The sequence below is a fragment of the Athene noctua genome, chromosome 2 (assembly GCF_965140245.1).
Source record: "Athene noctua chromosome 2, bAthNoc1.hap1.1, whole genome shotgun sequence".
Lineage (NCBI taxonomy): Eukaryota > Metazoa > Chordata > Aves > Strigiformes > Strigidae > Athene > Athene noctua.
In genome coordinates, this window is record NC_134038.1 from 6,051,786 (window position 1) to 6,064,983 (window position 13,198).

Consider the following 13,198-nt stretch of genomic DNA (forward strand, 5'->3'; position numbering starts at 1 on the left):
CTGTAGCCCCTTTAAGTACTGGAAGGCCACTATAAGGTTTCTGCAGAGCCTTCTCTTCTTCAGGCTGAACACCCCCAACTCTCTCAGCCTGTCCTCACAGGGGAGCTGCTCCAGCCCCCGATCATCCCTGTGGACCTCCTCTGGACCTGCTCAAACAGGTCTGTGTCCTTCTTATGCTGGGGGCCCCAGAGCTGGACACAGTACTGCAGGGGGGGGTTCATAACAGTGAAGGGGGAGAATCCCCTCCCTCGACCTGCTGGCCACACTTCTTTTGACATGGCCCAGGATACAGTTGGCTTTCTGGGCTGCAAGCCCATGTTGCTGGGTCATGTTGAGCTTCTCATTAACCAACACTCCCAGGTCCTTCTCCGCAGGGCTGCTCTCAATCCACTCATTGCTCAGCCTGTATTAGTGCTTGGGATTGCCCTGACCCATGTGAGGACCTTGCACTGGGCCTTGTTGAACTCCATGAGGTTTGCACGGTCCCACCTCTCCAGCCTGTCCAGGTCCCTCTGGATGGCACATCCCTTCCCTCCAGTGTGTCACCCACACCACACAGCTTGGTGTTATCGGCAAACTTGCTGAGGGTGCACTCGATCCCACTGTCCATGTCACCAACAAAGATGTTAAACAGTGCTGGTCCCAACACTGACCCCTGAGGAGCACCACTGGTCACTGCTCTGCACTTGGTCATCAAGCTGTTGACCGCAGCGCTTTGAGTGTGAAGAGAAACTGGTGGTTCCTCCACACTCGACTGTTTACCTGACGAGACAGACTACCCTAGAAGAAACGCTTTCATATCTGTACAACTTTGTCTAGATCAGAGTTTGTATCACTTTATCTGTATTAGTAAAAATCGTGTCTCCCGACTGATTTGCTGGGATGTTTTTCTAATGGGGACTGAAGTTGAGCACAGAGGGAATCTCTGACCCTTCCTTTAGCTGCCCTTTTGGATGGGGGAAGCCATGGTTCCTCAAACAGCAGAAAGGAGAATCTACTCAAAATACCATGTGCCTGTTAGTATTTTTTAAAAGTTTCAAATATATCCTTTTTTTATTGTGCACAGAAACAATCTGCAGTAGATACAGCACGAAAACAAATAGGTGAGCAAACTCTTGGCAAATTATGCTCTTCTAAGTTTCTTAGTTGCATAGAGAGGAGACTTATAGAGGCAAAATGCAGTTCCTCCAGTGAAAACTGAGCTGATCTGCTTCCCTAAATGTCACCCTGCGTCTCTCACTGGATGTGCTGTGTTTTGCCAGACCATCTCGGACAGCATTTGGTGTCACACTGATTTGCAAAAGAGCTCTGTGGACTGCAGTGGATAATGTCATCAAAGGTTCACAGGGAACGATTACTATGTCGTTAATGATTTGAGCCACTCTGCTGCATGCTGGCCTTTGGTAATGTTTTTATTTAGCAGGGTTTTGGTTGAGATCCAGCTTCTCAAGCCCTGGCAGTGTCCGAGAGCTGTCTCAAGCATTCAGCAGGTCTGAGAGCAGAATCCTGTTAACTCCACGAAGACTCAGACTTAATGCTGGTTTTAGTTTGAAAAGAAGTAACCCTTCGATCAAAGAGATATCAGAAATTTCTCATGCCCCTTTTCTGTCATCACAGCATAGAAAAGGAAGAAGAAACCCATTCGGTTTTGGCTTCTTCTTAAGACTGCGCCCCTATGCTTCTTCCTGATGTATTTTTCCCCGATCCCCCAGAGTGCTGTTTGGATCATCCTGCCAACTTTGCAGGTGGCGAGTCCTTCATCTTGCCCCCTCATGGACAGGTCTCAGATCATTGCCAATAAACTGTGAGCAACCAAAATCAGTTACAGAAAACTATTAAAATTGCCCAAGATAGAGGGGATTGAGGAAAAATAATACTGCAATCACATACATGCAGTAGAAGGAGCCTTTGGGATGTGAAGAAATGACAGCATCAGGAAAAGTTTGCTGTACAATGAGAACATAAAGTTATAGTGATGACCAGTCAGACCTATATTCCCAAAGAGGATATTTTGCAGTCCAGGGAATTAATAACCCTTCTACCATGGTCCTGCCTCTGTAAGGACTGTGCACAACTCTAGCAAAGAGCCTGCAAGTTTCTGAAGAGCTCATAAGGAGCTGCTTCTGAAGAGAAATTTAAAATGAATCTAGGTATAGGTTGTAAAGCACCTGTTGTCTTTCTTGCTGCAGGACTCTGCCCCAAAGAGCTTTGTTTATAGCTAATATTGACTAAGGGATGAAGCTGTGACTATCTCCAAGCAGTGTAAAGGAGCGAGCAGTGATGGAGAGAAATGGGGTGTGTTGGATTGAGGGCTGTAAAAGAACACTGTGATAGAAGACATCATAGAAAAATACAGGCTGTGTATCAAAAAAATTTTCCTAATAGCTGGATCTGCTAGACAGGGGAATAGTTTCCTAAGGGAGGGAGTAGAAGTCCTGTTATTTCAATCATTTAAACAAAACTGGACAAAGCCCTGGAGTATATATTGTAGGGAACAATCATATGCTGGCCCCTGGGAATGGATAACATGACCTGATAAGTCTTTTCCTAGTGGTTGCTACGATTCTCTTCAGATTGAGAACTTGTTCTGGGCATGATTTGTCTTGGGACTAGATGTGATGTGAGCCTCAGGTCAATCCTCTGACTGTTTCAGAGAACAAAATGGAGAGGATGAAGGGGAGGAAAGGCATCCAGGGGCAGTCAGAAATAGAGATCATGGGAAAACGTTGTCTCAGACGTGCTACAGGGCTTTGTGCAGTTAGGTATCTCAGTGCCAAAGAGATATAGAACACACTTCTGTCCAGATGCAAACATTTTACTCTGAGCTGGTGGTGTGTAGGATCCTGAAAACCTGATTGTTTGGTGCTTACCAAAAAGCTCTGAAGTTGTATGAACCCGAAGAGTCACTGTCAACCTGTTTGTTGTTGGACTTTGGAGGTTTGTTTTTCTTGCTGTTACAAGAATCCAGCTTGTTGGCTGATCTGTCTTGCTGTGTCCCTGTGATGAACACGTGGTCTCCTGGTGATGTGCCTGGCCAATTTGTACTGCTGTTGATTTCTTAAGGAAGGTGTCTGGGCTCAGTTTTAGTCCAGGGAACTGTCAGCTCCTGCCCAGCTGGAAATCCAGAGCAGAGCTGCTGTTGGTTTCAGGAGTTGGGAAATAGTATATCAGAAACACGGCCCAAATCTCTGCTGTTTTCGATGCTAATGTCCTTGCAGAGCTGGAGAGGAACCTCTTTTCTCTTCCAAGCCTCTTTTCTGAAGCAGAGGAAGTCACAGAGTAGAGATAATATTGTCATGTCTGGACAAAATTAACTGGCACGTGTTGGCATCCTTGATTTCCTGGGGGGGTGGAACACCAGGTAGCAGTTACCTCAGATGCTCTGTTATCTTATTAAAAAGAATTGTCAGTGATTGCAGACATCTCTTACCCAAACAGTGTAAGTAGAGGCTGTCTAAATTCAAGAAGAGGAGGTTTGAGATGATCAGGTCTTGCATGTCATATGGATGAGCAGGAAGATTGTAAGTGGTTTCACGTGGCCATTTGAAAATTTCCACTCTCCCTCATTTACTGACCTTTCTTAGTAAAACCCTTTATAGTGTAAATTTTACACAGAAATAATGGAAAAGGTTCACGTGTGGAGGAAAATAAGAGAACAAACCCAAACAAATGCAAAACTAATTTTTTTTTTTTTTAAAAGCAGTATTTTCCAAGTTTTGTCTTTTGCTAGAGACAAGTAGTTTCTTGAGCAGCAGCAGTAGTCAAGCCTGGTTTCCTGTGAAATCCAAAACATCCACCAGTTCCCTTGAACCCTGATCTGCATCCTTATCATCTCAGACAGATAGATATTCCATCACAGGTTGTCTTGTAAGATGGTGGAGATACCCGATTCCTGCAGTTCTCTCCCATGCCCCTGTGTCTCATCCCACCCTACAGGACCCCCAGCTCCTGTTTCTTTCCTGTAACTGGACAGAGAAGGAGCTGATTACATTGCAGCTGAGTCTGCACTATGTGTGTGTTGATTTTTTTGCTCTTTTTTGTATATTCCCAGGTTGGCCAGATGGCAGGCCCAGCAGAACAGATTACTATCAAGTTCACATTACAGCTTCTTCTAAAAGTGGTGGAAATTGGTGAGCGGCTTCAAAGCTATTGGGGAGAAAAGACAGATGGGCAGAGATGTAGATATAGGTGGCTTATCCCTATCAAGATATGAGAACAAAAGCAGAAGTTAATTAGAAAGTTTCCTATGGCTTAGTTTAGACTTGTAAACTTATTTCTTCATGCAGTAACCCAGTGGGTATCTGAAAGGGCCACTGTGACCAAATCTGTGCTTCCCCATTAGGCAGAAGGAATATCTGTCAGAATGGGGGAGCTGTGTCCCATTGGGGGTTAAGTTCAGGAGGAATACAAGATCTTTTCCAGGGGAAGCAGAGAAGCCCCCAGGTCTCTCCAGCTGTGGGGAGGTGGAAACTGCCTGGGCACACACCTCTGATGGTCACACGACTGAATGAGCAGATCTTCCAACTACTCTGCCCCAGTGAAATGAATAGATTTGTTCGCTCACCATCCCAGGTAGTCATCCAACAGGACAGAGGAGAGGCCACCCTTTGTACATGCTGGTGGTGGAGTCCAGGCAGGGAAGGAGGAGGAAAGCCCAATCTAAGCAGTCTGAGAATCTCTGAAATGCAGTTCTCTAACGTGTTCCATGGAGGTGACTTTACTGATAGCCTTACTGGGACTGGGACACATTACTTGCCTTGAGCCTCTAAGAATCCAAAGTAAGTCTCCTCAAGAGGGGAAACTTCTTGCAGGAAATGCCTGACTGTATTGCATGTGATCCCCAGATGCAACCAGCCAAACCTGAAGTCCTATGTCCTAAATGAAGAAATGAGCATGGCAGTGCATGTCTGTGTTTCACTAAATTGCTGCCTTTAGATCCCTATAACTTAAGGTCGTCTGAGAAACATATTGTCTTCCCAACCTACACCCACAAGAGGACTACCCAGAAGGCTGTTGCAGCTGATGGCCTCAGTTCTTGCTCCATCATGGCTGTAAGAGTGCAGGGCTGTGTTCTTAGGCAGTTGCCCAAGCACCCTTCATGTAGTACTTTTCCTATGGTTGTATCTTCCAGTGGGACATGGTTTGGCAACATTTGGTAAGGGTCAGGATTGGGAATTTATACCAACAGACAGTCTGGACAATTCAAAAGGCAGGAGCTAATGTGTGATGGCTGCAGATCAGACTAATGGAGAGAGTGAGGAATTGTGGTGGAGGGATGAGTGGCACAGAAGCTGGCATTGTGCTGACTCAGCAGTAGTTATTAGTCTTCTCAGTCAGTTTGGATGAGTCCTTCAGGTCTCCTGCTGGGCTGTCATGCACAGCATTTGCTGACAGGGAGTAGATTCAGCGTGCCTGGTGAGCTGAACAGAATTTGTTGCACTGGGGGTAATTTCCGAGGCTGAGGCACTTGTCTGTCCTGACTCAGGATGTGCATGGGTCAGGGCTGGCCTCCTGCCCTCCAGAAGACCAGCTTTGCCTGTGCCTTCACCTGCTGGTCAGTGGATCACAGAGCAAAGACATTTTTTCTCCTAATTTTCTTGCGGGACGTTGCCTGTGAGTATGTGTGTGCCTGCCCAGCTGGTCAGAGCTGCTTTTGAAGCTGTTTCCCCTGATCATCTTGAAAGTTTGGTTCCAAGATCAAGAAGAGACATCTGTGCTTGTGGTAAGAGATTAAAGTAAGGGAAGCCTGCTGTGTCCCTGCTGCCCAGAGTAGGAGGTCTTCTGCAGGTCTTGATACAATGCGAAGCTCTGAGTGTAATTTCCAAGCCTTACCTCAGCAGTCAGGACATAGGAGCAGTCATAACAGAGCAGGGGTGAGCTGGGGTGAGAGGCTGTGCCGACCTTGTCAAGGCATTTCAGATCTGAGGTTGCACCTGGGGCCTGGCACAGCCTTCCTTCTCTCACACAGTGCCCATGTCTTCACAACACGGGATGATTTCAGCCCACGTTGCTGTGTGTTCCTGTAGGGAGCCATGTGCCACGCATTGACCTGACATTAGAAACTGTCTTTTGAGCATTGAAAGGGGAGGATGTCTTTGAGGATGGAAGGGGAAGCTGTGCAAAGGAAGAGAGATTATTCAGATAATGTGCTGCAGTGACATCAGCTAACAAGGGCATGAAAGAAAAAGGAGGTCCTGAAGATGTTTGGGGATGAAGGCAGCAGGATTTGGGGAGGGCCCAAACATGTGGGGGAGAGAGAAGAGGGAGCAGTCAGGGGTGCTCTCGTGCCAGGAGGGTGGTGTAGTTACACATCAGCTTTCATCCAGGTACAGCAGCATCCATGATGTGCTCTGGATTTCCTTACAAGAGGATGCCTTTCTCCTGGTAAATGAGTCACTACCAGTTAGTTAGATGAAGTATCTCCCTGATCCTTGCTGAAGCCTCTTTCCTCTGCACTGTGAAGACCATGTTGTTTCCTCTCCCTGCTGAAAGCGCAAACAGCAAATCCAGCAGAGAGCCAGCATGTTCCTTGTGGCAGTTTCTCTGACGTAGGTGAACCTCTGAAGTGAAGTGTGTGACATCAGGAAGATGTTTTAATCTGAATTATGCTTGCCCATCTGAGTAACAGGTGCCGTTATCCTCTTTTCATTATCTCACGGCCAGGGCTGCTGCCAGCATGAGTAAGAAAGGTTTGAGTCACAGGGATGGTGCAGTTCATTTCTTTCCGGAGGCTGTTGTCAGAGACGACCAGGCCCAAATGTCCATCATGAGGATGAATGATGCATAGATGAATGAGGGGAGAAACTTACTCCTGAGAGAAATAAAGCATCCCTCATGAATAACGCAGAGTGTTGCTTCAAGATTCAAGACACCTAAAACCTGTTGTACATTGACTGTGAATGTGAATGAGGCTTAGCTGCTCTGCAGCTACACGCTGGCCTGAACGCAAACTATAAATAGCTTACCGCTGCCACATTTAGTTTTTATTTTTCTAACGCTGACCATGTATTTGGCCCGATACCAATGCACATCTAAGACAAACCTCTCCCAATCTCTGACAGAGCCTAATGTAGAAAAACACCCTTTGCTTTGCACCATGCAGGCTCCATCTATGCTACTAAGTAGAGCAGAGAGCCCTTATGGTCTGACTCTTTACCTCCCTTGCCTACATCTTCTTGCAGTTCTGTTTGATGTCTGTAGTCCAGACCCTCCATAAGTGGGAGGAGATGGCTTTTGCAGTGCATTGGTGCTCTGCAGGCCAAAATTGAAGTAACACTCTGAGACATGACATTTCTTCACACCAAACTATTCTTCTTGGTGCCAACACAGATGAGCTCTGTCTTGAAAGCCTAAGCAGCTGGGTAGTATTATAAAAGAGAGAGAATACTAATGACATCACTTCCAATCAAGGTGAGAGGTATTTAGACTGTCTTTGATCATTCAAATTATATCTCATTAAATATCAGCCAAACCTGATTGATGTGGTCATATTGCTGTATTGTGGGACCTCAGCAAAGTGGTTGGTCTACTAGAGTAGTATAGGTAGTATTTACCTAAGCGTGGTCCAATGTAAAGTTCAATCTATACCTTTCTTACTGATATCTCAGCCCCATGGCTAGTTATTTGCTATACCTAGTTTTAAGGTCTTCTGTTTGATCTTTCTTCTTGACCATAGAAGAGTGAGAAATACCAATGTCATGCTTAACCTTTCTATTTCTCTTTAAGCCTTGTGTTTCTTATGGTTCACATGGAGTCATCTCTTTATACTCCGGAAAAAAGCAGTGGCATTCATGTAGAGGGCATTATGCTGAATTTTAGGAGCTGAAATCTGCTACCAAGGGAGTTGATTCTGCTTCTGCCTTTACTTGACAAAAGTAAAACCCAACTGCTTGGAGACTGATTCTGTGCACTACGGAGGGCTGTTTATCAGTGTTAATGATCATCTGTGCCCCTCTTCCTCTGGCAATTGCTGACTGCCTCATTTTGTCCAGAGGAAGTCTTTGCTGTTAAGAGGACAGTGGTTTGTTTTAAATTTGAGATTTATTGAATTTCAGAGAATGTATAGTGCGGGAATTTGCTTTTCATGCATTGCTCAGTGTATTGCTGGATAGATTCTGTAATGCTAAAGTAATGGAGAGTTAGGTCTTTCTTTGGTGCATTTTGAAGCCCCTCATCTCACAGTGTTGAAGGCAATGACTAAGGTGCCTATTCCTTAAAGCCATGTTGTACTGGAGAAAGATATGACTCTGATCCTTTAAACATGAATCTATCTGTAAAGTCTTATTCCAGTTTCATGAATAAAGTCCTTTCTTTACCCCAGTTTCATGGTGAAAATACGGTAAAAAAAATTATCTGATGTTGTGGAAAGTGAGTATGACATGGGGCAGAATACAAATCAGAATTTCTGGATATTCTGTCTACCTGTGTGAATTGGAGAGAAATTATAGCCTGACAGTGTCTGTGCTTTACTATCTGTAAAACAGGGATATGGATATATTCCTATCTTAAGGGAGAGCTGTGAGTCCCAAGTTAATTACGAAGTCTGTGACAAATCTTAGATATTCAATTGTGAGATAGTGTATAAGCACATAATATTAATGTTTTATAATCTCCCTAAACTGTCTCTGTGGATATCTTTAGTGAGAGGGATATAGCGATATCAAAAGAAATCTTTTTTCACCCCAATCATTTTCTTTAGAACCCAAAGTGAAAGCTGTTTCCACCAACTGCCATCTCTGCAACCATCTGGAAAATCACATTTTCTGAAGCTTTCCTTCTCTTTATCAGCTGTAACTAAAGCTATAAAATGGGAAGATGTCCCTGGTTTAATTAACACCCCTGTAGTTCAAAAGCTGATCTTAGTAATGAGAGGCAATTATAGCCTTTATTGAGGGACAGTCAGGTGGAACAAACCCAGCATCAATCTATTGAAGACACTTCCCGTTCCAGGTAGTTTGAAAACTGCTTTTTATGATGAACAGGCTACCTGGCCCAATACAACAGGTGAATCTCTTTGTTTTGTAACCTGAAAAGAACTTCCTATTTTGAGTTATGTGCTTCTTTTGTAAACCGTTCTTCACATCCCATCCATCTGCCAACAATTAGCAACTGAGCTGTGGAAATACCTGCTTTTTGGAGGGTATTCTTGCTGGTTTTATCTCTTTTTTTTTTTTTTTTTTTTCTTTGTCCACTGTTGGTTTTAATTTTGAATGCTGCCTGATGTTCGTATTCTTGTTCTAGCAAAACTGCAGGCTCCATGGTGCGCCCACATCCCGAGGGCTATGCAGAGTTCTGGTTTCTGGTTTCTGCACCTCCAAAATTATGTGGCAGAGCTAGAGAAGGTCCAGAGAAGGACATTGAAATGATCAAGGGAATGTGATTTCTGCTATATGACTAAAAAGGCAGTGGCTCCAGTTCAGACAGGAAAAAACAGAGCAGACATAAAGCTGAGTTTAGCTCAAGCCATGAAGGTAATAGATAGGGTAGAAACAGAACTTTAATACTAGATGTAAGGGGCACTAGCTGAAACAAGATCTGCCTGAAATTAAGTCCTTTTTTACACAGCAGATAGTGAACTTCTGGAATCTGTTGCCACAGGAGTTTGAAGAGATGAGCAGTGTCAACAGTTTCCAAGTAAGGATTAGACAAATTCAGAGCAGCAGGTCCATGATCTGAGTCTAAGGGTGATGGGCAGGGCTGGGGCAGTACGACGGGGATGGTCCTGCCTCAGCAGTATCTTGGATGCTGTCTGGTCTCCAGCTTTTGATCCATAAATGTGGGTCTGCTGTATGCCCTGTGTTTCATCGGCCAGCCCTCTGGATATCCTGATAACTCAGGGGTCTCAGATGATGATAGATGGAAAGTTGATTTAAACCCTCAGTGTCTACAGTGCAGGCACCTACATTGGAGCTAGTCACTGAAGGTGGAGCTCTACTCATGATAAGACATCTGCGTTCAACTGTTTGTGTTTAGGAGTCTATCTGTGCAGTAGGTGTCTAAATTCTTCTGCAGTCAGCAGGTGTCTAATGGGGACCTAATGAATACAGTCAGTGGAACACTCAGTACTGTTATTTCATCTCACTGTAAGGTAGACTTGGATGGTTAGTTAAATAACTCACTACTGGCTGTTTTCATTAAATCTTTGTTGACTATAATGGGAGCTTGGACGTCTAGTGCACATGTAGATAACAAAATTTAGGTGTATTAATCTTGAACTGAGTTCTGTCCCGAAATTTCTATTACGACTGTAGAGAAATAGGTGTCTCATGAGAATCTCTCATTGACCTGTTTTAGACACCTAGGTGTAGATGATATAAACTGCACTTGGGAAGTGCATATTTCTATTCATTGACTTTAAGGGGATTATAGACACCATTACCCACATGGTCAGTGCATACCGTGGCCAGGTGAGTCCCAGGCATCCCAGCTGGGAGACTTTGGTACTGTCACATAGAATCTTAGCTGTAATAAATGTAGATTTTTAAAATAGCGTGATGTTAAAAAGTGAAATTATGATTTCAAAACAGACTCATCCACATGTATGGTTTGATTTAGAATACAGGTTTTGCCATGATTTTAGTATCTGTACACTATGTGAAATGTGCTACATCCTCAGTCTTGGATTAGTTTAATATCCTGACAAAATTGCCTTTGCCTAGCTGTAAAAGCTGTAAAGCTATAAAACAAGCTTGTAAGTTGTTTATTCTTCAGTAATTAAAGATAGAGCAGGCATTAAACCCTTAAAGTCCTATGGTGTTCCAGCAGTGAGTAGCTTTCATAGGGTGTCTAGGAGAAACGTTTGTTCAGCATGGAAGAGTTTGGAAAGGAATTTCTTTGGTGGGTCTGTGGATGTTGTTAACTCCAAGCTGCCAGCAAACAAAGATTTGGATGCCATCAGTGTACTATGGTTTTGGGACGGGGAAACACCAACTCTTCTCAAAAATACTGTGGACAAGTCAACCTATTTCCAAATCTTCCACTATTGCATGTGATACAGGTCGGATGTGAAATTTCTTTAGTGAATGAACGCGATATAATCTTGTTTTAGGAGACTGCACATTATTTGAGGTAGGATGGGTTTGCCATTCTTTCACCTTTCCCACTCCTGCGTGTAAACCTTTTTTATTCTGTGTCTTATTTGCTTTGGATACAGGACGTGAGTGAGGAGATAGGAAGATTGTGTGACTGCAGTGTTCCTATAACTTTGGATCTGGCTGTGGCATCAGAGTCTCTGCGATTCACGTGGCTTGCATGAAGGGGGAGCTGTGGTCATCATATGCCTTGCTGACTGTCCTGTTTTTTCATTCCCCCTCCCAGGTTATGGACATGCTGCCCCAGGGACGGATGCAGGGAAGGCCTTTTGCATGTTCTATGCGGTCCTGGGGATCCCACTGACACTCGTCATGTTCCAGAGCTTGGGCGAGCGCATGAACACCTTCGTCAAGTACCTCTTGAAACGCATCAAAAAGTGCTGTGGGATGAGGAGCACCGAGGTCTCCATGGAAAACATGGTCACTGTGGGTTTCTTCTCCTGCATGGGAACACTCTGCATTGGAGCAGCAGCCTTTTCCCAGTACGAGGAATGGAGCTTTTTCCATGCTTACTATTACTGCTTTATAACATTGACTACGATAGGATTTGGAGACTATGTGGCCCTGCAGACCAAAGGGGCCCTTCAAAAGAAGCCTCTCTATGTGGCTTTTAGCTTTATGTACATTCTAGTGGGGTTGACAGTCATTGGGGCATTTCTAAATCTGGTTGTTCTCAGGTTCTTAACCATGAACAGCGAGGACGAGAGGCGGGATGCCGAGGAACGGGCATCCCTGGCAGGGAACCGCAACAGCATGATTATCCACATCCAAGAGGACTCCCAGCATGGTCGGCCACGGTACAAGGCCGAAGTAACAGACCTTCAGTCAGTTTGTTCCTGCATGTGTTACAGGTCCCACGAGTACACCAGCCGGGTGGTGTCCCACCAAAATTCGTTCAGCTCAAAGCTGAACCCCCAGTACTTTCACTCCATCTCTTACAAGATAGAGGAGATCTCACCAAGCACATTAAAAAACAGCCTTTTCCCATCTCCTGTCAGCTCCATCTCACCTGGGTTGCACAGCTTTACAGATAACCACAGGCTGATGAAAAGGCGAAAGTCCATTTAAAGGGATTTGTCTTCTTTTGCTTTCCTTGTTTTCCCTAGTTCTCCGTTGTTCTGGTTTTTTTTGTTCCTTGAGTGAGACAGAGGGAGGCCCAAGGGAGTAGAGAAAGCCAGTCCTCCTCTGAGACTCAGCTCTTGAGCATGAAGCATGGATTATTACTGTTCCAGCAAAGTATGCCTTACATTACCCCCTCGGTGGATGTCAGAAGATTCAAGGTGACGTGAAGTGGGTACCAAATCCAAAGTTGCACACACAGCTGGGAGCCTTCATGTGCCACTGGCACTCCTGACCTAATAAACTATTTTCCTCACGAGCAGGTTGCAGCGTGGGTGCGTGCTTGTGTGCGTGTTGGGTGTGTGTGCGTGTGTGCGCGCGTGCAATTCCACAACTAGTGCCATGTGACAAAAATTAAAGCATCAGGTATCATTTTTTTTTTTTTTTCCCTTGAAGCAATTGTGTTCCAGCCTGCTTTTAACTTTTAGATTGCTTCCAAAAGGAATGGGGAGGGTGGGAGGGGAGCCAATTCGTTTTGTTTTTTGCCAAGACAAGCATGCGCCATAAGCAGTCAATATACCAGGTGTATCATGATAAATTTTTTAATGCTAGATTTTAGATTGTATTAACATTACAAAAGGCAGGAAAAGATGGATCATTTTAGCTTGCCAGTTCAAAATTTTTTAAAAAATAAATAAAATAAAGCATGCACTTTGTAAAACTGGTATGCATAATAAAAACACAAGAAAAACTAGCAATGGAATTCATAATCAAAAGCAAATAATCCTATTGATTTAACTATAATTACTTTTATAATTTTCAACTGTTCCAACAAATAACAAGTGGAATTTTTAAGAGAAATTGAGAGAGTTGTTGGAACTAAAGAGTGTATTTTGTTATTTTAATTTTATTTATAAAATTATTATTATTATTATTATTATTATTATTATTATTATTATTATTATTATTTTGTGCAGCAATTACCTGCATGAATAGGAATTCTATTTTTTTGAATGCTTGGATTAGGATGGGTATAAATAGGTGGATGT

The 13,198-nt window shown here is 43.9% G+C and overlaps 1 protein-coding gene across 1 annotated transcript in view; it reads left to right on the plus strand.

Annotated features, from left to right (window-relative positions):
* KCNK9 (potassium two pore domain channel subfamily K member 9) overlaps positions 1-12,158 on the plus strand; it is an 84,610-nt gene extending 72,452 nt beyond the window's left edge. The window contains exon 2 of the mRNA XM_074897567.1: positions 11,317-12,158. Coding sequence (XP_074753668.1) covers positions 11,317-12,158 — 842 coding nt within the window. The remainder of the gene's footprint in view (positions 1-11,316) is intronic.
* Positions 12,159-13,198: the final 1,040 nt, after the last annotated feature.